This window comes from Triturus cristatus, chromosome 10 (assembly GCF_964204655.1).
Source record: "Triturus cristatus chromosome 10, aTriCri1.1, whole genome shotgun sequence".
NCBI classification, from domain to species: domain Eukaryota; kingdom Metazoa; phylum Chordata; class Amphibia; order Caudata; family Salamandridae; genus Triturus; species Triturus cristatus.
In genome coordinates, this window is record NC_140593.1 from 992,885,173 (window position 1) to 992,910,466 (window position 25,294).

Here is a 25,294-nt window from a genome sequence, read left to right on the forward strand (position 1 = left end):
CTCCCTCATGGATATCCCCTTTGATGGGTTACGTCATTTTGGTGAGAAGGCAGACTGTTCGCTGGAGCACTTTAAAGAAAGTGGAGCCATAGTGTTGTTCCCTCCCAAGCAGTTTGTACATCAATTCAAAAAGGTGTAAGAGCAATTCCAGAGGACTGGGGATTAGGCAAAGATAGCCTACCCAACCAGAACAGCAGTCACTCCAGTCCTTTCAAGGCCATGGATATGGGACTGGCAGGCACCGGGCGGGCCAGCAGGGACATCAGTTACATCAGTTCTACTATTCCTCTTACTCAGCTGCAACAGCAACGAAATCACTTTAATTTTACTTGGAGCATGACCATCGGGGGGCAGTATTCATCATTTTCTCCCATGTTGACAATACATCACGTCCAACATGGCTGTGCCCTGCTTTTTATCTTTGCCTTCTAAATACTCCCCCCCCCCCACATCAGAGCCAATTTCAGAAGAGTACCTGTCATTCTGCAGCATGATGTGCGAGTGGTACTCTCCAAGGGTGCTATCATGCGAGTAAGGGACTTGAAAAGAGGAGAGAATTGTTACTCGCTATTTCCTTGTGTTAAAAAAGGATGGGGTCTCAGGCCTATTTTGGACCTTTGGCATCTACATACGTACCTGAGAAAGGACAAATCCAACATACTCCTGCAGGCCCAGATCCTGTCTACTCTGGGCCCAGGTGCCTGGATGGTGTCCTTGGAGCTGCAGGATATGTATTTTCATATTCCGTCCTGCAGACCCACGGATGTTGTCTGTGGTTCAAGGATGGCCAAGACCATTTTTAGTTTTGCTCCTCTTTGGCCTCACCAGCACCTCCTGGGTGTTCAGGAAGGTGACGGTGGTGGTTGCTACCAGTTTCCCCTATCTCAATCACTGGCTGCTGAAAGTGGGCTCACCACAGTCATTCATAGACCACCTTCAGATGATAATGAACCTCCTGACATTGTTGAAGTTCATTATCAGAGAACCGAAGTCATGCTTTTGCAGAGACTTTCATTCATTGGGACTATTCTAAATACAGTTCAGATCAGGACCTACCTTCTGCTACAATATGCTTAGGACATTTGGGCTATAATGTTGATGTTTCAGACTCAGTCCTGGATCTCAGTGAGATCAGCTCCGTGACTTCTTGGCATCTTAGCAGCCAGCATCCTTCTTCTCAGTAATGCCAGATGGCACATGCTGGCTCTGCAATGCAATCTGAAGTTTCAATGGGTCCTGCATCAAAAAAGAACGATAGATGTCATCCAGATCATGGAGGAGGTGGCTCAAGATCTGCAGTGATGGCTGCTCAAACACAATTAGTCCAGCAGTAGGCCCCTCTCCTTTTCCTACCCAGAGTTAACTGTGGTGATGGGTGAATCCCTGCTGGGCTGTGGAGATCATCTCTGGGCTGGTAATCAAAGGTCTCTGGTCTCCGAGGGAACTCCATCTCCATTTCAAGCAGTTGCAGGCCATTCTTCTGGCTTTGAAGGCCTTCCTTCCATCTATCAAGGTGAGGCAGATTCTCACGGAGAACACCACCACCAAGTGGTACTGCAAGAAGCAGGGTAGATTGGGGTCCTGGGTCCCGTGTTAGGAGGCTGTTTGCCTCTGAAGGTGGTTAGAGCCCTGGGGGATTTTCCTGATTGTGAACCACCTGGCAGAGTCCTTTCATGCCAGAACAAACGGATTGAGTATGCAGCCTCTGGCAGACCATGAGTGAGTGGCATTTTCCACCCAAAGTGGCACATATTATCTTCCAACAGTGGGGAGAACCATTGCTAGATCTTTTCAAACGTTATGCACTTTGGAGTTCCCCCAAGAACCTGTTAGTTTCAATAACTGGAACATTGGACTCCTGTATGCCTTCCCATCCCTGACTCTCCTGCCCCAAGACCTGTAAAAGCTCAAGAATGACCAAGCCCAGGTAATCCTAGTGTCTCTGGATTGGGCCAGGACAGTGTGGTACCCAGAACATCTGGGCAGGAGCATCTGTACTCCGATCAGGCTATCACTTTGCTAAGATCTTCTTTTGCAGCAACAGGGCAGAGTCCTCCACTTGATTCTGGAAAATCTACACCTACATGCTACTTGAGTGGCCTTTTAGCTGCCACCTCAGGTGGTGGATATAATTCTGGCCTCCAAAAGTCTTTCCACAAATTATATTTATGCTGGGCGCTGGGACAAACTTGTGACCTGTTGTGCTGCTTATAAGATTGATCCTTTACAAGCAAAACTGTAGGACTGTCTTTTGTTTGTTTTGTCTCTGCTGCAGCAAGGCCTTGCAGTGGGTGCTAGTAAAGGTTATTTTTTTAACCTTTCTGCCTTTCTACATTTACCAAACCAACCGTCCTTGTTTAAATCACCTGTACTGCGATTTATTTTGAAGGTTTGACACGTGTTCCCACCAAACCATTTGTCATGCCTCAATGGGACTTTAACTTGGTCACAATGTTCCTTATGTGTATTCCTTCTAAGCCGATGCACGGTTGCTGGCTGCACCTCCTGACTTTGAGGACTGTGTTCATCATTGTGTTTATGCCAGCTTGTTGTATGAGTGAATTACAGGCACTTTCAGTACAACTGCCATACACCACCTTTTTATGGACAGGTTGATGCTGAGGACTGAGCCGGCATTCTTGCTGAAAGTTATGACTTACTTTCGTGTTGGGCAATCCATTGTCAGCATTCTTTTCTCTTCCTCACCACTCGAAAGAGGTTGAGGGGCCCCATTGGCCGGACCTCAAAAGTGCCTTAGGCTTTTACATTGATTGTACCAAGGAACACCGTGTGCACGATCATCTTTTTGTGGAGGGTTTCCTGGATGAAGAAAGAGAAGATTGTGCAGAAGAGACCCTCGTCAAGGTAGATAGTCCATTGCATGAGGATATGCTGTGGACTGTTCAGGAAGCAACCCCCAGATTTTCTGAGAGCCCTTTCTACTAGGCTACCCACTGCATTTGCTCATGGAGAACCTGTCCATGACAGCAGCCAGCCTGCAACATGGGCGTCTGTGCACACGTACATGAAGCACTACTGCCTTGAGAGCCAGTTTTGGCAGGAGGGGGCATGTTGCCCTCTTTGTATAGCAGGACTTTTTGGTCTGAGTCCACCTCACAGACCCTCCACCAGGGGAGTTACTACTCTGTTATCTATTTTAAGGTGAGGAATCTGTGGTTAGAAATACCCATCAGATGAGCAAGTTACTTACTTTCTGTAACACTCCTGGTGGATACTCTATCTAACTGCACATTCTCACTGACCTCCCAACTTCCCATTATGTGGAGTGGCATTTTCTGTTTTTTTTGTTTTTTTAAATCTAAAAATGTCAGTATTCGCACACTAATATAATTGTTCACGCTCCATGTCTGAAGGCATGGAAAAACAAGAACCGACGTCAGCGTGCAGGAGTGGAGCTTATATGCTGCTCCGCTCAGTCAGTTTCAGGGTGGTGGTATGCAGCCAGTGTGGAGCTGCACTGTGCCACCAAGCGGCACGCTGGAGCACTGCTGGAGAAAAGTTCTCCACATCCACTTAGGCACATGGTAAGTATTCTAAGGTAAAAATCTACAGTTAGATAAGTTACTCACCAAAAAGAGTGTTACCGAAGTTAAGTAACTTGTTTGTTTTATATAGTGCAACATACCACACTTCTTGCCATTTCTAAGCAGTGTAAATAACTGGTGTTATTGTTATTGAATTTATTGTACTGAATTTACTGGCACATGATAGAAGGCTGAGACTGCCTTGTTGGGATGCAAACTCAAGACCTCTGACACAACGCTTTTGTCATTGGTGGGCATTTACCCCACTGGATGATCCTGCCATGGCCACTTTGAGGACTTTGATTTGACAATGGTTTTTAACACGGTTTTCACCAGTAAAGAAATTAGGAACTTAATCAAAGTGGGGGGCTGGAAATGGACTAGTTATCTTCCAGTATAAGGAACCTCGGGCGACAATTTTTGCATACGTCTGAACATACCCTTGCCCTAGCAAAGGCCTTTCTCTTCATCTGGCTTGTGATAAGTTATGCACCTTGACTCTGGCATCACATTTAGGATACAATTTATGGAGACGTGCCAGAGCTTGTTCAACGTTGGTCTGAAAGAACTGGACAAGCGTGAAGCTGAGATCTCGGCATTTGACGTGTGCCTTCTGGAGGCAATCAATGAAAACCAGGAGAAAGGAGCCTTACTGCTGAAGGAGTTTGAGGAAAGAAACTTAGATGTGAGTGCTTAGCCATGTTTCATTAACTTTGAATGTCATTATAACTATTTTAACCTGGTTTAGGGGATTTTTGATGGCTTGAGTTGATTCAGGTAATTAGCTATGACGAAATTACATGAATGTCCAAACTATTAAGGGCCAGATGTACGACCCTTCCAATTTGCGAGTCGCAAATTGCATCGTTTTGCGAATCGCAATTTGCGACTTTTGCAACTTGCAAAATGGAATTTACAACAGCGTCTCAGACACTGTTTGCGATTCCTAATGGGGTTGCAAATTGCCTGCATCGATATTCATGAGGCAGGTGCAATTTGCTACCCCCATTGGGCATGGCTAGCACTCCCAGGGATGTTGGCTTGCTGGGGTCAGCAGACCACCATGTCTGTGACTGCTTTTTAAATAAAGCAGATTGTTTTTAAATGCAGCCCGTTTTCCTTAAAGAAAAACGGGCTGCATTTAAAAAAGCCAAATTAAACGTTTCTGTTTAATTTCTTAAGAGTAGGCAGTGATCCGTGGGACCACTGCCTGCTCTTAAAAATATTTTCACTACCAGTCACAAAGGGGAATGGCTCCACTAGGGACCCCTTCCTGTTTGCGAGTGGCTTACCACCCTTTTGAAATGGGTTGTAAACTGCGAGTGTTTTTGCGACCGCAATTGTGTACATTGAAGTATGACTCACTTATTAGGAAGGGACGACCTTGGCAGACCCTCCCTAACAGCGAGTCGCAAACCCTATTTTGTGAGTCGCAAAATAGGGTTTGTACATCTGGACCTAAGTGTAATACATTTAGTTTTCTATTTTTGGCAGAAAATGCATCCTTGCACCCTTTTTGGCTGTGTGGATAAAAAAAAATGCACAAATTCATGCATGCATCGAATGGCAGCAGCTCACGACCTATTAGTCGCCTTGTTCCTACATTCCAGCGATAGGACTGATATGAAATCTCAATTGTGCCACGCGACATAATTGCAACGGGAATTGCCAGAAATGATGCAAGACTGACTACGGTGGGGACTGATTAATGTCACCCGTTCAGCTCTGCGATGAGGTTTTGAAAGTGAAACATGGCCCTTGGTTTACGGAACTGCTGGACAAGATATTGTATCGGCTGACTGTTTAGACTTTTTGATGCTGACTAAAATTTTACAAAAATAATGCAAGATTATGACGGCGTAAAAGGATTTCGCTTTGAGCCTACTTGTAAGTACAGTGAATGTCATAACAATAATATTTTTTGCTTGAAGAGTACATCATGTTTTTATTGATTTCACATCAGTAAACGTTTAGCGGTAGGAGGGAAGACTAAGAGAAAAACGATTTAAAAAAAAATGTATTTACACTTTTTTTGGGCACGTAAATGTATGCTTTTTTGGAAATATATATGAGCTCGAAATTTTGAGAAACACAAATTACAAGTATTGAGCTCACCAGTAATGGTTTTCAATAGCCCCCCTGACCTGAGAACTCCTGACAAGGTTTGGAGAGTGGGGGGCCCGCCATGTACTTTGCAGGGGAACCCCTTAAGTTTTTTTACGCCTCTGCTCACCAGTACTACAAAGGTATGGCAGCATACATTGTACACATAGATTTTTATTAACTAAATCTGTCCCCTGATAAGGAGCAGCCTTAGTTGAAGATAGCTGATAGCTAAAGATAGAGATTCTCAAGGTCTCTCCTGACTACGAAGATGTTCTTGCTCATTTCAGAAGTTACGCAATGCGGAAAGACGTATAGGCAGCTCCTAGAACTGCATTACTCTTGAATTGGCCATAGACAGGGACATTCCTTGGGCAGTAACAACACATCACTCTGTTGTCTTTTCTTCACCTTCCAAATAAATTGTCTTTTGCCAGCACCATAGCACACAATAACGCTGTCACTTTAATATTTTTGCAATGCCCATTTTCTAGTTGTCTGCATGTTTAAGTTAAGTATCACCAACCACCACACCAAGTTCTGTTTTTTCCACCTGTTGGGAGAGATAATGGGTGTTAGACACGGGGTAGCGTGGTGCAGAGCGGGTGGGCCAAACTCCGGAGGAAATGTGTAAAGCATCCGCGCAGCAAACACAGGTGACACACCAGGCACACTACAAAAAGAGACCACACCAGTTTAGGTGAAAAAACAGTATGTGTATTATAAAATAAGCACATCAGAAGGGAATCACAGGTGCAGATGAACTGTGCCAGCCGGCACCGGTTAATAATTCACAGGGGGACTATATACAGGGCAGCGCCAATCAGGCCGCTGCCAGAACTAACAAAAAGGATACAGAATAGTAAATGTGGAGTCCATCAATAAAAATGTAACCGCCATTCTGATGGATACATCTGCCAGTGGATTCCTCACCTTGTGAATATCCCCTGCGCCAGCATTCCACAGAATTTTTCCCCAGCTCTCCACGCCGACGTGGATATCATAATACCTCGGCTCCGCTCGCGACTCCGTATGACGTCACCGGAGCCATAAGAGAGCCACGTTGGCGTGATGACGTCAGTTCCTTTTTTTCCGCTTCGTCGACGCGTAACGGTTTTCCAGCACTCTCTTGTTACTTTGTAGTCTCCTTGTGAGTTACTGTTTCTGGATTAATCATGTCTTCATCGAGGAAGTAAGGATTCAAGCTGTGTAGGGAATGTGGGGGTCACATGTCCATCACTGACCCCATGAAGACAGTTTATGGTGTCTTTCGTCGGACCACGACGTGGAGGACTGTTCCTGCTGTAGGAAAATGAATCCTAAGGCACTGAAAGAGAGAGAAGCGAAGCTTTTCATGGCTAAGGCGAAGAAGGAGGGCAGAGGTAGGAAAAGAGACAAGTCGAAGCTGGAGTCTTCGAATTCGCACTCCTCGAAGTCGAAAAGACACAAGAAGAAGAGGAAGCATAGCTCTCGGCGCCGATCGTCGAAGAGTAAGGCTTTGAGGTCGCTGTTGCCTCGACGTCGAAGTAAGGACTTCGTCTCTCCTTCGCCTTCCCCTTCTCCTCGTGTTTCTCTGGAGAAGTCACCTTCGCCCAAGTTAACTCCGGCGCAGTCTCCGGCGCCGGTGGATTCTCCAGCTTCTGACGCCGAGCTGGAGCAGGTTGTTGATCTTTCGCCAGTGCCAGAAGGTGAAGCTGCGGCTCCAGTAGAGGATACTTCGGCTCTGTTTCCAGCTACTCCTCGGCCGGATTCAGGTTCGAACCCATATCCGCATTTCCCAACTCCGGGTGCGGATCCGATGCATTTCCTTAATGCAATGTATGGTGTTTTCCAAAGAGCAGCCTTCCCATCCGGTGCACCTTCAGGTCCCATGGGTCCAATGGCATTCAGTTTGGGCGTGCCGCAACACTATGCTCAGGCACCTTTTATGCCCTTCTTGCCGATGGCTCCATCATGGCAGTTCCCGGCGCCGTCTGGAGAGCCCTCCTCCCGGCCTCGACTGGATCGCTTGCCTTCATCGGAGCCTCCCTCGACGCCGGCGCCGACTCCAGCTGCACCGCGTCTGATGCTGCCGACTCCACGTTCGGTGCCGCCGACTCCGCGTACGGCGTCGCCGACGCTGTGTCCTCGGATCCGCTCTCGAAGAGAGGCTCAGAGGATTATAGAGGAAGAGGAATATCGGGCAGAGGAAGTGGAGGAAGGTGAAGTGGGTGACTCCACTGACGAATTTGAGGGCATTCAGGAGGCAAGTGGATTGGACACTACTCCTGAATGGGAGCATTCTTCTTCCAGGTCTTCTCCTCCTCAAGAGTTGGCTCCTTACCATTTGGTCATCAGGAAGTTGTTGGACTTACAGTTGCCTTCTGTGGAATACAAGCCAAACCTTTTGACTGAAGTCCTTCATTCACCTTCTTCCATTGTTGAGCCTTTGTTACCCTTTAATGAGGCTATCTTAGAGCCTGTTATGGACGTTTGGCACAAGCCACTTTCTTCACCTGCGGTTTCCAGAACTGTGGCGAGGAGATATAGAGTGGCTCCGGGGGATCCGAGCTTCCTTTCCTCGCACCCTTCTCCAGAGAATCTTGTAGTGCAGGCATCCTGTTCGAAACAATCTTCAGGTGCTTTTCCACAGGCTCCAGCTGACAGGGACTCTAAGAAGATCGAGCAGTCTGCTAAAAAGGTCTTCTCTTCTGGAAGTATGACGCTTAAATCAACGAATGCCACTTACTTATTGGGCCGCTACGTTCATGCTTTGATGGACTCTGTGAAGCAGTTAGCTCCTAAACTGCCTGATGAGGAGAAGGGCTCTTTTATGGAGGTTGTTGCAGACACTCAAGCTGCCGCTAGGCAAGTTATCCAGTCGGGCCTAGATACGGCTGATTCCATGGCCAGGATTATGAGATCTTCTATAGCCACTAGAAGGCAGGCTTGGCTTTGTTCTTCCGGCTTCTCTGCTGATGTTCAGGCCACTTTGGTCGACTTACCCTTTGATGGGGAAAAGCTTTTTGGGGAAAAAGCAGATTCCGCCCTGCAAAGATTTAAGGATAGCAGAGCTACTGCGAAATCTTTAGGTTTGCAGACGCAGTCAAAAGGGTTTGGCTTCAGGAAGTATAGAGGATTTGGGAGGTCATCCTTTCGTTCCTTCCATCAAGTGGAGGCTTCATCCAGAGGTAGTTCAGCATGTCTTCCGGATGTTGGGGACTCCTCGGGTGAACCTGTTTGCCACTTTCGAGAATGCGCATTGCCCGTCATTCTGCAGTCTCCAGTTTCCGATGCAGGGGGGGCATGGGGGACGTGTTTCAGTTGAGTTGGGTCTCTCAACTCCTTTACGCGTTTCCTCCCATACCCTTGATTCCTCGGGTTCTGAGGAAGATTCGCCAAGACCGGGCCCAAGTTTTGATCGCCCCGTATCGGCCAAGAAGGGTGTGGTACACAGATCTACTTCACCTTTCATCGCACCCTCCGCTCCATCTCCCTCTCAGGGCAGACCTCCTCTCGCAGTCGGAGGGGCAGGTTCTACACCCCCACCTCCAGAGCCTGCACCTTCATGCATGGAGATTGAACGGGGCAACCTGAGTTCTTTCTCTCTCCCGCCTGATGTGGTGGGTGTTATTTTATCGGCCAGGTGACACTCCACCAAGTCTATCTACTCCTACCGGTGGTCTAAGTTTGTAAAATGGTGTGGAGAGAGCTCCATTGACCCTTTAAAAGCCCATCTTTCTAAAGTGCTTCAGTTTGCTCTTTCCATGGCTAAGCAAGGTTGTGCTGTGGCCACGGTTAAGGGCTATTTGTCAGCCTTGTCGACTCCTCTGTGTCTTCCGGATCAGCCGTCGTTGTTTAAATCTCCTATTGTTTTAAGCTTTATCAAAGGTCTTACTAACAGGTTTCCACCTACTCCCTTTGTAATGCCACAGTGGGACCTTAATCTTGATTTAACTTTTTTGATGGGGTCCCCTTTAGAGCCCCTTCATAGCTGTCCTTTCAGGCTGTTGTCCTTTAAAACGGTCTTTCTTGTAGCCATAACCTCGGCAAGGAGGGTGAGTGAGCTTCAAGCTCTTAGTTCAAAACCCCCGTTGTTATCCTTACATGCTGAAAGGATGGTCCTCAGGACCAGGGCTGCTTTCCTACCCAAGGTAGTTACTCCTTTTCATCTGGGGCAGTCCATTACTCTCCCTGTGTTTTATCCTCACCCTTACAAGGAGGAGGAGAGACTTCACCGATTGGACCCTAAACAAGCTGTGAGCTTTTATTTGGATAGAACAAAGGATTTTCGTTTGAATGATCAGCTCTTCGTGGGCTATATTGGACACTCTAAAGGCAAAGCTGTGCACAAGCGCACTCTGTCCAGATGGATCATCTAACCATCAAGATCTGCTACGCCCTTGCTGGTAAGGTTCCTCCTGAGGGTATTAGAGCTCATTCAACTAGAGCTAAGTCTTCTACCTCTGCTTTGGCCAGGGGTGTTCCAGTTGCAGACATTTGTAAGGCCGCGACTTGGGCCTCCCTCCATACTTTCACAAAGCGTTATTGCTTAGACTCTGAGATGAGGAGGGAGGGTCATTTTGCGTGCTCTGTCTTGCAGGATTTTTTGGTATAGGAAGGTGGACACCCTCCTCCGGGAATGGGACTGCTGTGGGAATCTGTTCACAAGGTGAGGAATCCACTGGCAGATGTATCCATCAGAAGAACAAGTTACTTACCTTCGGTAACGCTGTTTCTGGTGGATACAGTATCTGCCTGTGGATTCCTCACTGACCCACCCGCCTCCCCGTTGTCCACCTTTGTATACCTTAAAGGATGCCTTGCTTGACATGTTGTTTTACATTGTATCTTCGTTCTATCTGGTACACTTATAGGAAATGCTTATGTTCTTTAGCTTTCCTTTTGTATATGTACTATGTATATTTGTTCGAATGTTGTATACTGTGTATACGTTGTCGGTCCACCTGTTCGCCTCGGAGGCACAAAATAAAAGGGTGGAACTGACGTCATCGCGCCGACGTGGCTCTCTTGTGGCTCCGGTGACGTCATACAGAGTCGCAAGTGGAGCCGAGGTATTATGACGTCCACGTCGGCGTGGAGAGCTGGGGAAAAAATTCCGTGGAATGCTGGCGCAGGGGATATTCACAAGGTGAGGAATCCACAGGCAGATACTGTCTCCACCAGAAAAAGCGTTACCGAAGGTAAGTAACTTGTTCGTTGCTGCTGGCAAACCCCTGCCCGTGGCATAAATCGCTTTAGGCCTATGTTAAATTGGCATTAGGCATGAAACGAAAACATCTCTCTCAGTAGGCATAAAACATATCTGGGTATGAGGCATGAACCCTGCAATGAAAACATCATGGCATCACAATAGGCAACAACACATGCAGTAGGCATCACCATGAGCCCGAACACCTCAGGCCTTATCAGTAGGCAGGAAGACAGTAGGCATATAACAGCAGGCATAAAAACTCATTATGCATCAGGACCCATAAGGCCTAGAATGAAACTAGCATTGCATGAATCCCAGTGGGCTTGCGAACATAACCAAGACGTCAGGCATCAAATCAGCACTGCAAACCGGAGGGAAAAGCATTAGGTATCATCCTAGGTACAAATGCATTATGCAACAATATTATGCAATAAATCATATGGGGCAATAGGCCTCGCTAGCATAAACACAGTTCGCCCCAATCGGGGGCATAACACTCTGAAACTGGCCCCAGGCCAACTGGCCTCCCTCCAGGGCTCAAATGCCCTATGTCCCGCAAAGTCAGGGCTGGTTGCAAAAACAGCAAAAGTAAAGTGCGCAAAGCAATGGGGCAGGGCAGGAGTGTCTCTCACTCCTCTCTCTCTTCTCCTGAGGAGTACAATGCCCCCCAATACGTTGCAGCTGCCTGCGCACTCGCAGGGCAGCTGGGAGTCAGGCCCAAAAACTAGCACTGGCACCACTGCGCAGTTGGGAGCCCAACTCCGGGACCCCTGAAATTCACAGTGCTCCCCAAGTTTGCAGCTGCCCGCTGTCAGACGGGGCTGTTCAGCACGGGCACCACAATGCCCTCAGAGCGGCACCGGGGGGAGGCAAGTACCGACAATGTGCCCCAACACCACTCCCACCAAGCTGGGACTGAGCCCTACTCGCTGGGCTCTCTGGAGTCCTAGCGCAATCTCTGGGCACCGGCACTGTACCCCGATAGGCCCCTTCCTGCTGGCAGGCGATGGGGGCAGCCGGAATGGAGCATGCACTGCTCCCGTTTCTTCTGTGGCTGCAGGGCTCTCTCTGGCAATAACTTGGGGAGTCCCACAGGCCTTCTCGTTGGGGGGGGTTGAAATACAGCACACAGGAAAGTAGCGCCCACGCTCCTCACCTCCTTCTGGGGCACAGCTGTAGCACTCACGAGGCGCTAGAGTCCTCCCAAGTCCAGGGTCCCACAGAATAAAGTAGCGCTCTGGCAGCACAGCGCTGCAGGCGTCGGCTCCTCACCTCCTTGAAGTACAGGCCACCAAATATAGCGCTTTGACAGCATAGTGCTGCAGGCGTCACTCCTCCTCTGACAACCAAGAAAATAGTGCCTGCAAGGCGCTAGGGAGCTGGTGAGGATCCTGAGTCCCACACAAGACAGTAGTGCCCACGAGGCGCTAGGTCCCAGGAATGCCGTCAGGGTCCCACAGAATCAAGCTGCAGCAAAAATGCGGGGAATTGGATACATAGTACTTTAGCCGCACAGCGCTGTATTGACAATAACCAGCTCTCCCTGACAGCACGTGCAGCAGGTCCCACGCACCTTCTTCTCCTGGGCAGGTGCTGGAGGCAGCGCTCACCAGGCGCTAGAGAGGCCCAACAGCTCCAGGGACAACAGAAAGTGCTCCTCTTCTCTGGCAATGTAGACAATAGTGCCCACGAGGCGCTAAGAAGCAGGAAAGTCCTTGGGGGCTGGGATAGCGCTGCATCCCTCACAAGGGGCTAGACAACAGGAGGAGCCCAGTCATTTGAAATGTAGTGCTCACGAGGTGCTAGGGGCCAGGAGACAGTTCATGCAGGGCAAGATCAGCAAGCAGCAGGGCAGCTCACCCAAAAATGAAGCAGCAGTTCCTGGGAACAGTCATCCTCCATTACGATGGCAATCCTGCTAGCACAGCAGTCTCCATTCCAGCAGAGTCTCTCAGTGGCCCTTTGGAGAGCAGAGGGGTACCGATGGGCACAGGGGCCAGCACACAGGCCCTTGCGGTGGTACCTCCTGGCAGAGTGTCCCCTCTCAGTCAAGTCCACCCTCAGTCTGAGCACATGGAGGCACAGCTCCTCTACATATCCACCCCTCCTCCCACCTACCAGCAAGGGCTAGAATCTTCCAGAAGGCTCCTGGCAGTTCCCAACTGTCACTGTGGGGGAAGTGTGGAGCACCTTGTCCCTTCAGACACTAGACTGCCAACCCACCTCAGGCAGGCGGCACAAAGCACACAGCAATGGCGTCCATTTTAAAAGTGAAATTTCTGCAATGGTGAAAATAAAGGTGCGTACGCCATTGCACAGCATTTATTATTTTCCTCTCACACCACACATGGCATATACATTTCCTACCATGGGGGAGATGTGCCCTAAAGGGGGAGTTCCTCATATAAGCCCATGTAAGGTAGAAAGCACCCCAAACAGGGTGACATTTTAAACGTGACATTTTTAAACAGCGCAAATAACCCTCTGTACACCATTTGGCAGTATTTAACATTTTCCATTCAGCCACCCCCTGTCAGTAGAAAGGCTAAGGGGAAAAGCGAAAAAAATTCAGGGAACAAGGGCCAAGTCCAACAATGGGATAGACTTATTCAGGGCATCCTCTTTTTTTGGAAGGTACAGTTGTATTCTTTCGCTTATTCTCATCCCTTGAGTAGACAGTTGTATGTCTTTTTAATTCAGTTGGTCTTCACAGAACTTGCCGTTATCTACTGCATTCTCGTATTACAACAGGTTTTCAAACAGTGCAATGGATGCTGAAAGGAGTTCATGGCGAGTGACCGCCACAAAGCATATTTTTCATGATTAGCAAACTGTTGTTTCATGAATTGTTGTGTTTTCTCCACTGAAATTCTTAACGGACTGCTAAGGATCCATCTCCTATCGAAGTCCAAACAGGGACTGCTTCTGACAAAGACCTTGTATTTCAAAGAATAGAGGGATTTAGAACAGGGCATGCCAATAAGAGAGCTGCCTCTCCACTTCCTTGGTTATAGACTATCCGTTAAATGGGGGCACCTCTCCTGCATGTACTTGAAAGATCCTCTTGTAGGCCAAAAAACAAATTGTATCCTTTGGTACTCAGGTTAGTGTGAAGGGTACAGCAAAACACACACGATGGAGAAGGAAGAGAGTGAGGAGGATAGCAGCCTGAGGTAGAACGAAGGAGAGTGAGGATAGCAGCATGAGGCAGAAGGATGGAGAGAGGAGGAGAAGAGTAGCATGAGGGAAATGAAAGGTGAGTAGAAGAGTAGCATGAAGCACAAAGAAGGAGAGAGGTGGAGAAGAGCAGTGTGAGGTTGATGGAAGGAGAGTAAAAGGGAAGAGCAGCGTGAGACAGAAGGATGGAGAGTGAGGAGGAGAAGAGCAGTGCAAGGCACAAGGGTGGAGAGTGAGGAGCTGAGGCGTGCTCTCCATGCCACTGGAATCAAGCTATCCTGGCTGAAGAGGGGTGAAACCCCGAAACCGGTCCTAGGATGCTTGTTTCCAGTACAGGTTCAAGACTGATTTTCATATGGCTGGGTCCAAACTGAAATGGCATGGTGAGCAAAAAAACGATGGATTTAGGCCCAGATCTCGGTACTGGGGTGAATGTATGACATTGTTCTGCATTCTGTCCATCAATAGTTCTTTTTGCTAGTGTGAAGGGTACTACAGAGATGATTACCTGTCTTGAAACATTACTGAGTTGTTGATGAAGCTTTGAGAACCAAATCCCCTAAAGGGGCAGGTAGTCCTTTGACCAACTCCCTTATTTTATAGGTTCAACCTCATTTTTGCTATCCAGAGTGCCAGTACAAGTACATCATTCCAGAGAGTACTTCGCACTGGCGCTGTTAATCCCAAAGACACCCCTGTCCTAGTGTTGATTCAATGAACGGGCATTACAAAAGGTATACAGATCAGGGTTTGCTCATCTAAATTAGTTTCACTTTCCATTCTAGAGGCTGCTTTAAGAGGTCATTCAACTTCTAGCAAAATAAGTATTATAGGCATATAAAGTAAGATAAGAGTGAGATGAAAGAATGAAAATCTCTCATGGTCCAGATCTAGGAGGGAACTGCACAAGACCTGCAGTGGTGGCTGACCAACTGAGATTTGGTCAGAAGCAGACCCCTCTCCCTTCTCCAACCAGATCACACAGTAGTGACAGATGAATCACTCCTGGGATGGGGTGGCCATCTGGGAGGGGTGGAGATCAGAGGACTCTGGCCTCCGGCGGAATCCAGACTCCGCATCAACTTGCTGGAGCTCTGAGCGATTCATTTGGCATTGAAAGACTTTCTTCCTTCAATCAAGGGAAAACTGGTTCAAGTGTTCACAGCCAGGTGGTACTGGACAAACAGGGCGGATGAGGTCATGGACCCTTTGTCAAGAGGAACTACATCTCTGGGCATGGCGGGAACAGCAGGGTATATGCCTGGTGGTTCAACACCTGGCAGGTTCTCTAAACACCAGGACGGACGAACTCAGACGTCGATGCCTAGCGGTTCACGAATGGCATCTCCATACGGAGGGGGCGCAAGGTCTCTTTCAGCAGTGGGGAGAGCCCTGGCTAGATCTGTTCTCCTCTGCTGAGAACGCGCAATGTCAGCAGTATTGCACACTGGAGTTTCCAAGGCGGCTCTCGCTCGTAACCTTAATTTGGTTCTCACTTTTTTAACGTGTGCTCCATTCGAACCTCTGCACAACTACCGCTTCCTGCTGCTCTCTATCAAAACAGCCTTTTTAGTGGCAATCACATCTGCCATGTGGGTGAGCAAATTGCAGGCTTTTTCATTCAAGCCTCCTTATCTGACAATATTCTCTGACAAATTGTTGCTTCGTACTAGGGCCTCTTTCTTCTCGAAAGTGATAACAAGTGGGGCAATCTGTCACCTTTCCCACTTTCTCCGCTCCTCCGCATTCCTCAAAAGAAGAGGGGCAACTCCACCATCTGGACCCAAAAAGAGCACTGTTCTACCATGACCACACTAAATAGTTCAGGGTGAACAACCAGCTCTTCGTGGGATACGTTGGAATGAAGAAAGGTGTGCAATGCAGAAGAGGAGTATCTCGTGATGGGTCATCCTCTGCAACAATATTTGCTACACTCTGGCCAAAAAGCAGCCTCCTGAAGGCTTAAAGGCTCACTCCACCAGAGCTAAGGCTGCTACCACAGTGTTGCAACATGGAGATCCAATCCTCGACATTTGTCAGGCAGCAATGTGGGCATTCCTGTACACATTTACCAGGCACTACTGCCTGGACAGTCAGTGCCACAGGAAGGGCCTTTTTGCCGCTCTGTCCTGCAGGATTTCATAGTCTAATCTTGTCTGCAGTCCCTCCTCCAGAGATAGTATTGCTTGAGAATCTATTCTAAGGTACGGAATCTTTTGCTAGATGTCTCTATCAGATGGACAAGTTACTTACCTTTGTTAACACCTTATCTGCTAGAGACATGATCTAGCCACAGATTCCTTACCGACCCACCTATCCTCCCCACACTGAGGACAGGTTTCTAGGGTCAGGGCTAATCCCTCTCAGAGACCTAGTTATTCAAAAACACCAATGTCAGTGCACTTCATGGTTGTGTGTTCCTGGCGTGTAAAGTTGTGAAAAGTAACTGATGTCAGTGCACCGAGGGCGTGCCTATGTAGATGGCATGGACGTTACATCAGCACAGAAGACGCCGACGCCGTCACGCAGAGCCGACCGACGCCACCTACTGGTCGGTGCTCAGGGTTATTGTTCGAAGGAAAATCTTTCGGATCTAGTTTGACACCTCTGAGATTCAACTGTAAGGAAACTGCGGCTTTGTGGTGCCAGAGAAGTTTGGATGCCGCCATCCTATCTTAGATCAGCACCCTCTCAATTACTACTTGAAAAAAGAGAAAATTCAAGATGCTAACCCTGGCTCAGGTGTTATCTGCCTTTGACCCTGGACACTGGATGGTAGTTTTGGACTTGCAGGACGCATATTTCCACATCCCTATCTTGTCTGCCCAAAGGTGTTTCCTGCGGTTCACAGTGGACCAGGAGCGTTATTAGTGCCTCCCTTTGGCCTTACTAGCACCCCTCAGGTGTTCACCAAGATGATGGCGGTGGTTGCAGTACATCTAAGGAAGTCAGGGATTGCAGTCTTTCCTTACCTTGATGACTAGCTGTTGATGACGGGCTCGCCCCAGGCAGTTGTCTCCCACCTCCAGATTATAGCGAACCTCCTGCATTCACTGGGGTTCACTATCAACATGCCGAAGTCGCACCTGACTCCCTCTCAGATGCTCCCTTTCATCAGACCTGTTCTGGATACAGTTTCGGGCCTATTCTCCTTAACAGTAAGTCCGGGATATTTGGGCTGTGAGTCCCAAGTTTCAGCCATCATCCTGGATTTCAGTGAAACTTATTCTGAGGCTGTTGGGCCTCATGGACTCCTGCATCCTATTGGTGAAACCTTCCTGTTGGCATTTGCAGGCTCTGTAGTAGGATATGAGGACCCGGTGGGCACAGCATCAGGGAAATCTCTCTGTTCTGGTCAATATATTGGAGGGAACTGCAAAAGATCTGCAGTGGTGGCTGACAAACCGTGGCTGGGTTAGCAGCAGACTTCTCTCTCTTCCCCATCCAAAGCTCACAATAACAGATGCGTCACTCCTGAGTTGAGGCGGCGATCTGGGAGAGGTAGAGATCAGGGCACTTTGGTCTCCAGCGGAATCTCAGCTTCACATCAACCTATTGGAGCTGAAAGGGATCCAGCTGGCTTTAAAAGACTTTCTTTCTTCCATCAATGGAAGACTAGTTCAGGTGTTAATGGACAACACCACTGCCATGTGTTATTGCAACAAGCACGACGGGGTGGGGCCATGGACTCTATGTTTAGAGGGCCTTTATCTCTGGACATGGCTGGAATATGAGGACATTTTCCTGGTGGTTCAACATCTGGCGGGATCTCTGAAAACCAGAGCAGACAAACTCCGCCGTCAATGCCTTGTGGATCATGAATAGCTTCTCCATCCGGGGAGGTGCAAGGTCTCTTCTAAGACTGTGGAGAACCTAGCACAATGTCAGCACTTCTGTGCCCTGGAGTTTCCAAGGCAGCTCTCGCTTGGAAATGCATTTTGTCTTAAGTGAAGCTCAGGACTCCTATACGCATTTATGGCAATAACAGTCCTGTCCAGAGTTCTCAAGAAGATCAAGAATAAACGGGTCCAAGACATCTTAGTTGCCTCGTGCCAGGCATATAGATTATGGTATCCAGAACTTGTGAGCATGAGCATATGTGCTCCGATCAGTCTGCTTTTTGAAGAGGATCGCCAGTCGCAGCAATAGGGCAGGGTCATGGACCCAAATCTCTCTACTCTCCACCTACGTGCATGGAGATCAAGTGGCGAAAGTTGAGGAAGTTTGATCTCCCTCCCAAAGTGTGTGATGTCATTCTGTCAGCCAGACTTCCCTCCGCTAATATGATTTACACCTTCTGATGGGACAAGTTTGTAGCTTGGTGTGCAACCAAATCTGTTGATCCCCTGTCTGCACCACTGTCTGATATTCTCTTTATGACTAATCTCTTGCCCAGCAAGGCTTTGCTTTGGGCACAATTAAGGGATTTCTGCCATTTCTGCCTTTGCGCGGTTGCCGGATCAACCTTCCTGGTTCAAGTCATCTGTTGTGACTCATTTCCTTCAAGGTTTGCAAAACGTTTCCTCCAATCCCTTTCATTATGTCCCAGTGGGACTTGTATTTAGGTCTCACCTTTCTCATGTGCTGACTATTTGAGGCGATGCACATTTGCCCTCGAAGACTGATGAACATCGAAACTGTCTTCCTTGTGCCGATTACATCTGCCAGGAGGGTTAGCGAACTACAGTGGCTTTCTGTTAACCCCCCTGTACACTTCCTTCTTTCCAGACAATCTGGTTCTTAGAACCTGAGCATCTTTTTGGCCAAAGGTAATGACACCCTTTCAGGTTGGACAGAACATCACACTGACTACCTTCTATCCCCTCATCCTATCAAGGGAGAGGAGAGACTCCACCACCTGGATCCGAAAAAAGTTACTTACCTTCATTAATACTTTATATGGTGAAGACTCTATCTAGTTGCAGATTCCTTACCACCCCTCTCATCCTCCCCATTCTGCGAACTGTCATACCACATAAAAGAGATCCTCGAGTTGCACAACCATTATAATTCAATTTTGGTCACAAACTCCTGTTTCCGTCCAAAGCTAGGTTTTGGCTTAATTGAAAGTTGAGGGATGAAGCTCATGCTTGCTCAGGGAGGCTCCTACATTCTTTAAAGTGAAAGTTTTCTCTTTTTGAGCAATTTTCCAGTCCTGCAAGGGGTACAACCAATTCTTTTAAACAGCGGCGAAAAACAGAAAACAAAGGATAGTGTACCAGAATTACCAGGAAGATCTTTTTTCATCTGCAATCCTCACTATCAATTAACTTCCATTAGCATTGTACAATATGCCCTGAACCCCACAGTGTGGGTTCCATAAAAATGATTCCAGGTGAGGTCAGTACCACAAAGGCTGTGATAATAGTTGCTGATAAGTAAAAATTTTTATCTGTAGCTTGACGGTGCAGCTGCCACCAGTCTTCATATGATTAAAAACAGCATTAAAGAGTACTACAGAGAGGGACTTTGAATAGGCACAGATCAGTGGCAGCTGGTGGGGGGGAGGGGGTAGAAAGAAAAAAGAAAACGTACCTGCTGATCGCCAGCCAAAGCCTCTCCTTCCAACGCAGGAAACTGGAAGCACCCAGGCTCCTTCTACCCGATCACGACGCTGCTGTTACCAGCATGACAGCCGCATTGTGATTGGTTTGAGCACCGTGGTTCGGCGCTCAGACAGGGACTGGGAGGCTGTGCATGTTCTCCACCCATGCTGTGCAATACCGCTAGTGGAGAACATGCTAAGTACGCATTACTGTTTGGCCGACCCAAGACGGCCGGCCAAACCGTCATGCGCACTTACGGTGCAGCAACCACTCCTCCTTCCCTCTGGCATCACGGGAGTCCACCCCCACCCCGACCTAACCTGGCTGCAAGCTCAATACTAAAAATAAAATGATAATAACGTTCTGTTGTTATCATTTTATTCTTCCTTTGCACTGCTCTTAGAGATGTGGGGCAACGCTCCTCCGCCTTAGCGGAGGAGCTGTCACCGGCACAGATGTTGGTTCATCTGAGTATAGCCTTTTGTTGTCAAAAAATGTATGCTTCTACAGAAAGACTGCTTGTCCTCCAAGCAGCTATATTTATTTGGTGATCCAGCTTCTAAAGCCAAGATCTTTATCAAGCTAAACTATTGTGCATGACCTTTCAGTCTCACACATGCCACTATCATAAGTAAGTAAATTCTTTATTACAGATTGATAAAAATCATCGCAAAAAAAGACCACAAGAGTTCAGATTTACGTGTTAACATGAATTCAAAGCAACAGCAACCTCTTCGTTGGAATGAGCAATATGCATAAAAAGTGTGTGACAAAAAAAGATTGAGAGACTTTTAGGTTGTAACAGCGATGGCCGAATAATAAAGTGCAATGTAGTGCCAAAAGTCATGTTTCATGAAGATTCACATTTTGGCATTGAATTAAGAAACCCGTACTAGGATTAGCTGCCTTTGGAACAGTGACAGCAAGGGACAATCTCTAAAGAGCTATATAGAGCAAAAGATTATGTTACACAGGGTATTAGTTTGCAGCAGCTGTGGCCCGTGCAGGTAAGGGCAGTGGGGCCGGGTTGGGGGGTGGATTTGTTAGACGACCACGAGAGAAAATTAAATAAATAATACATTTTCCCTCGTGGTTGTCTGTCGAAATCCCCCCTAACCGGCCACACCGCCCCACCGCTCTTACCTGCACGGGCTGCAGCTAGTTTGCAGTAGGAATGGATTGAAAATATTGATTTTGCTGTGAAGTAGGAATCCATCTATACTAAATCTTAAGCCCTGAAGAAGTTCTTACTGTTTTGGAACGAAACATGTTGGCTGAGCAGTATGTGTTATTAAGGATATTTGTTTATAAGTACAAATCAAGGTTTTGAAACAACAAGACTGACTGGACTTCATTACCTGGTGCACCTCCATTCGCTTTATTGCTTAAGGATCGGGAACCCAGAGGCACCGTACAACAGCAGGTGCTGGAGTGATTGGTATTAATGAAACTAGCTAGGAGGTGCAGATCTATATGTCTGCCGTTGGGTTCTTTTCAATTGATTTAAATAAATGTTCTGTGCTAGTATTAGCTCCTTTTGGAACAATGACAGCAAGGGACTGTCGCTAAAGTACAATATAGAGAAAAGGATTATGTTACGCAGGGCATCTCTGTTTGTAGTTGAAGCAATCTTTTAACTTGCAGTAGAAACTTTGTAGCCCTGTAGGAAAGCTGCATATTGTGCCCATTTAGGAGCGCCATCACTGTGGGGCAGCAAGATCTGATCTGAAGAGCCCTCCGGGCAGGTCATAACAGTTTCCGTCTGAGGTAAGTAAGAGCTTGACAAATGCACAAGAAATGTAGTATACTTTCTTCTGAACAGCCACATAAGTGCAAGTGGGAGTCTGGCCAGGTTTGCTTCAAGACTGGGAACTGACGCTATTGTTTTGGAGTTTGCCATTGAAGGTCACAGAAATGCCACTGCAATGCTATTAAACAACATCTACATAATTAGATCATTATGGTGTTTGGTCTTCTCTGGTTGCTATGTATGATCAACACAGCAAGGTTTTGTCAGTGGTGGCAAGCCAAAGATCAAAGCTGTGTGTGACAAGGAGTTGGCTGGCCAGGCCTTCAGAAACACCACCCCTCAGGTGTGGCCAACCTCTCGCTGCACCCACCTTCAGCCACCCGGCCACAGACCCTAATCCCTGTATTTTTCTTTTTACATTTCTTTTTCTTTTGGTCCCGCCAGACTCCTGTGGGACTCCTACCGGAGTCCCACAGGAGCACATGGGTCAGGGTACCCCTATATTATTTCTTCTTTTTTATGTCAACTATTACAGCAGTAACTATGGAAACATATTATTTCTAATTATTATCAATCAATCACTCATTCAATCAAAGATGTTATTGTTTTAGCTTAAATACATACACAATTTGTACATAACACTAGTCTCAAGCATCTACAAATATCTATATATAAAAAATACCTAATGCTAATAAGAACCTGTTAATAATAGAATTAAGAAACAAACCATAGCCAACATGGCCAAGAAATGAGGAAAACATTGTTAAAGCATAGAATCAAATCTTAGTAATAATAATAATAATAACAATTCCTGATTGAATTAAATTGATATTTTGAACATGAAAAAACTGGCCCGGAAAGATTCAGGATGAGGCAATATAGGCTGTGATTGCAAGAAAGATATTTGGAATATCAGTCCTAATGATTAAGGTCATTTCATGGAACGGAAAAGGTCGTCTTAACTGTATAAAGAGATCGTCTGTACTGCGCTATATAAAGCGGTTTCCCCCGGATGTGGTCATGCTCCAAGAAAGACACCTTTTAGGCTCCCACTGTCCCTTCCTTCGTCAGTTTGGCTATGATCGAGTTTTTCATGCCAGCTTCTCTAGAGGCTCACGAGGGGTCGCGATCCTGTTGCACAAGGAGGACTGCCGAATGATGATTTCCACCTCACACATCGACCGTAAGGGAGATACATAAGAATTGAGGGCCATCTGGAAGCTAGACTCTACAACTTCATATCTTCCTGCGTCCCCCAACAAATGTCCTCCTCAATACTGCAGGCACTCCAAGATCTCGTGGTGGCCCTTCCCCCAGGGACTACCCTCATAGAGGGACATTTTAATGCAGTCCCAGACTGGATATTTCCGAGGCCACTCTGCTGGCCCGAATTGCGTACTCCTCCCAACTTACATCATGGGCCAATTCAATGGGCCTATGTGATGCCTGGAGATCATGGAACCCCTCACAGCAGCAGGACTGGCACATTTCAGCGACACATAAAACAGGGTCCAGAATTGACCAGACTTGGCTCCCAGCCAGTGAACTCCCTTTATTGCAATCCGTACGGATCATACCCTAAGGCATCTCCGATAACGCCACTCCTCTTAGAAATGGGATCCCATGGGACTCCCTGAGACCCATGTGGTGCATCAATGCCTGGCATCTGGTAGACCAAGACTGCGCCGGCTTTATAGAGGAGAAACTCCAGATTTCTTTAAAGCTCAACTATACCACTATGGCCTCTGCTGGAACCCTATGGGCATTCAGTAAACCCACCCTGAGGGATCTGATTAAGAGGTATATAAGGGGAAAGGAGGCACACCAATTGGCACAGATGACAGATCTGAAAACCCAGATCCTTTCTCTGGAACGACGGACTTGCGGTGGGCATTTGGTGACATTGAGTACCAGCTGGTATTGGCGAGGACCACACTGAAACAGATCCTCCTGGAGAAAGCTAGGTAGTGCTGGAAAGCATCCACCCAGCAGGTCTTCGAACATGGAGACACTGCCACTATTGTGGTGATACCGAAGGTGAATCAGCATGCGGATCATTGCTCCTCATACAGGCCTATCTCTGTGATAAATGCGAACATCAAAGTGTTTGTGAAGGTCCTAGCGACTAGATTGAGTCAGACACTGAATTACCTAATCCACCTGGATCAATGTGGGTTCATGCTGGCAGAAGCACCTGCCAATGCATACGAAGGGTACAGCTCACCTTCTTCCAGCTGCGCTGGCTGGGCAGCTTCCTTGCCTTACTCCTAATTGACTTCAAAAAGGCCGTTGACACTGTCATGTGGACCTTCTTGGACGCGGTGCTGCAGCTAGCGAGTTTTGGGCCTTACTTCCATAGAACCATAGGCCTGCTATTCAATACCCCTAAAGCCAGGTCCGGGTAAATGGAGTGCTATCCTCACCCTTCCCAATTTGCAGAAGCACCTGTCAGGACTGTCTCCTATATCTGCTACTATTTGCCCTAGTAATTAAACCCTTGGCGGGCATTATCTGGTGCGACATTCGAATTCGGGGATGGCATTGGGAGGGGGTCCTGAGTGAAGCATACCTCTTTCTGCGGATGACATCCTAATTTTCCTGGGAGACCCCCAATCTTCAGGGCCCAGATGCCTCAAAATCCTTCGCCTATATGATGAAGATTTTGCCCTGCAGATTAACATGAACAAGTTGCTGTTGGTGCTGGTTGATGGCAGGACAGGAGGGAATTCTTGGTGCCCTGCGATACCGTTACGGAGTCTCTCCTTCAAATAATTAGGTATCTATATCTCACACCTCTCACACCTGGCCTTGACTTTTAATTTTCAGCCCCTTATGGAAACCTTGAATAGGGACCTGTGGAAATGGGGCTGTTTGCCTCTAAACCCTATGAGGCAAGTAGCCTTTTTTAAGATGATGTGCCTCCCGCGATTTTTGTATGTCTTCGCGAACTTCCCTCTCGAAAGTTGTTCCAAACACTGACATCAAAGATCACCACCTTCTTCCAGGAAGGGAGGCACTAATGAGTAGCCTTTATCTCTGCTAGGAAATCCCCATACGAAGGGGGCCTGGGTATGACTGATCTCTATGGGAACTACCTTGCTGCACAAACCGCAACGATCAATGACTGGTTTACTGTGGGGGGACAACCCCGCCTACCGCACCTACCGGAAAGAACTCCATCTCCTGGCTCTAGACAGTCTTCTCAGCCTACTGTACGGTGCACTGTTACCTCACTCTCTCCCCGACTGTACCCAGGTGACCTTACTTTGATGGAGAGCAGCTCTATGTTTTTAATTTGGGACTGTAAGCTTACTGGGATTACACCGTTGCGGCAGGGTATATGGCTGTGTTATGTGCCAGGCCTCCAGGGCTTTAAACAGTTGGATAGGTTAGGCATAACCTATCTAGAGGATGTTAGACGGGGTGGGGCATTGATATCGTTCCAGGATTTGCAGGAACTCAACCAGCTCTTCCACATACAATTTTACTGTTACTTCCAGTTACGTCATGCCCTACTTGTCCACATTCCTGCGGATTCCTAGATCCCGGAATACAACCCCCTCAAGGCTTATCTACTGTTGGGTAAATTGGGCAAAGAGGCCATTTTCAGGGTCTAACGCTCCTGTATGGTTAATGCACCGGATCGCTTCTTGGTTTTGAATCAGAAATGGGAGGTATGGGTGGGAGAGCTGGACGATGATGATTGGTGGGAGGCATGTATAACCCCTAGAGAACTGACAATCTCCTCACGCCGCTGAATGGTTCAACGTAATTATCTCCACATTGCGTATCTGACCCCCCAGACATTTCAGCTTGCCAGTTGAACCACTTAGGCCACATGTGCGAGGAGTTCCCTACTCAAAGCTGAATTTTCCCATAATGTTTGGTCTTGTCCGGTGTTGTCCTTCTTTTGCGGAGATATAGGCCATGAGCTTTTTATATTCCTTGGCTGTCTGATTGATCTTGGTTCTAGGACATT

At 47.5% G+C, this 25,294-nt stretch overlaps 1 protein-coding gene across 1 annotated transcript in view; it reads left to right on the plus strand.

The window, feature by feature from the left end:
• Positions 1 to 25,294, plus strand: part of DRC3 (dynein regulatory complex subunit 3) — a 160,519-nt gene that overhangs the window by 112,955 nt on the left and 22,270 nt on the right. The window contains exon 8 of the mRNA XM_085630204.1: positions 4,056 to 4,230. Coding sequence (XP_085486330.1) covers positions 4,056 to 4,230 — 175 coding nt within the window. The remainder of the gene's footprint in view (positions 1 to 4,055; positions 4,231 to 25,294) is intronic.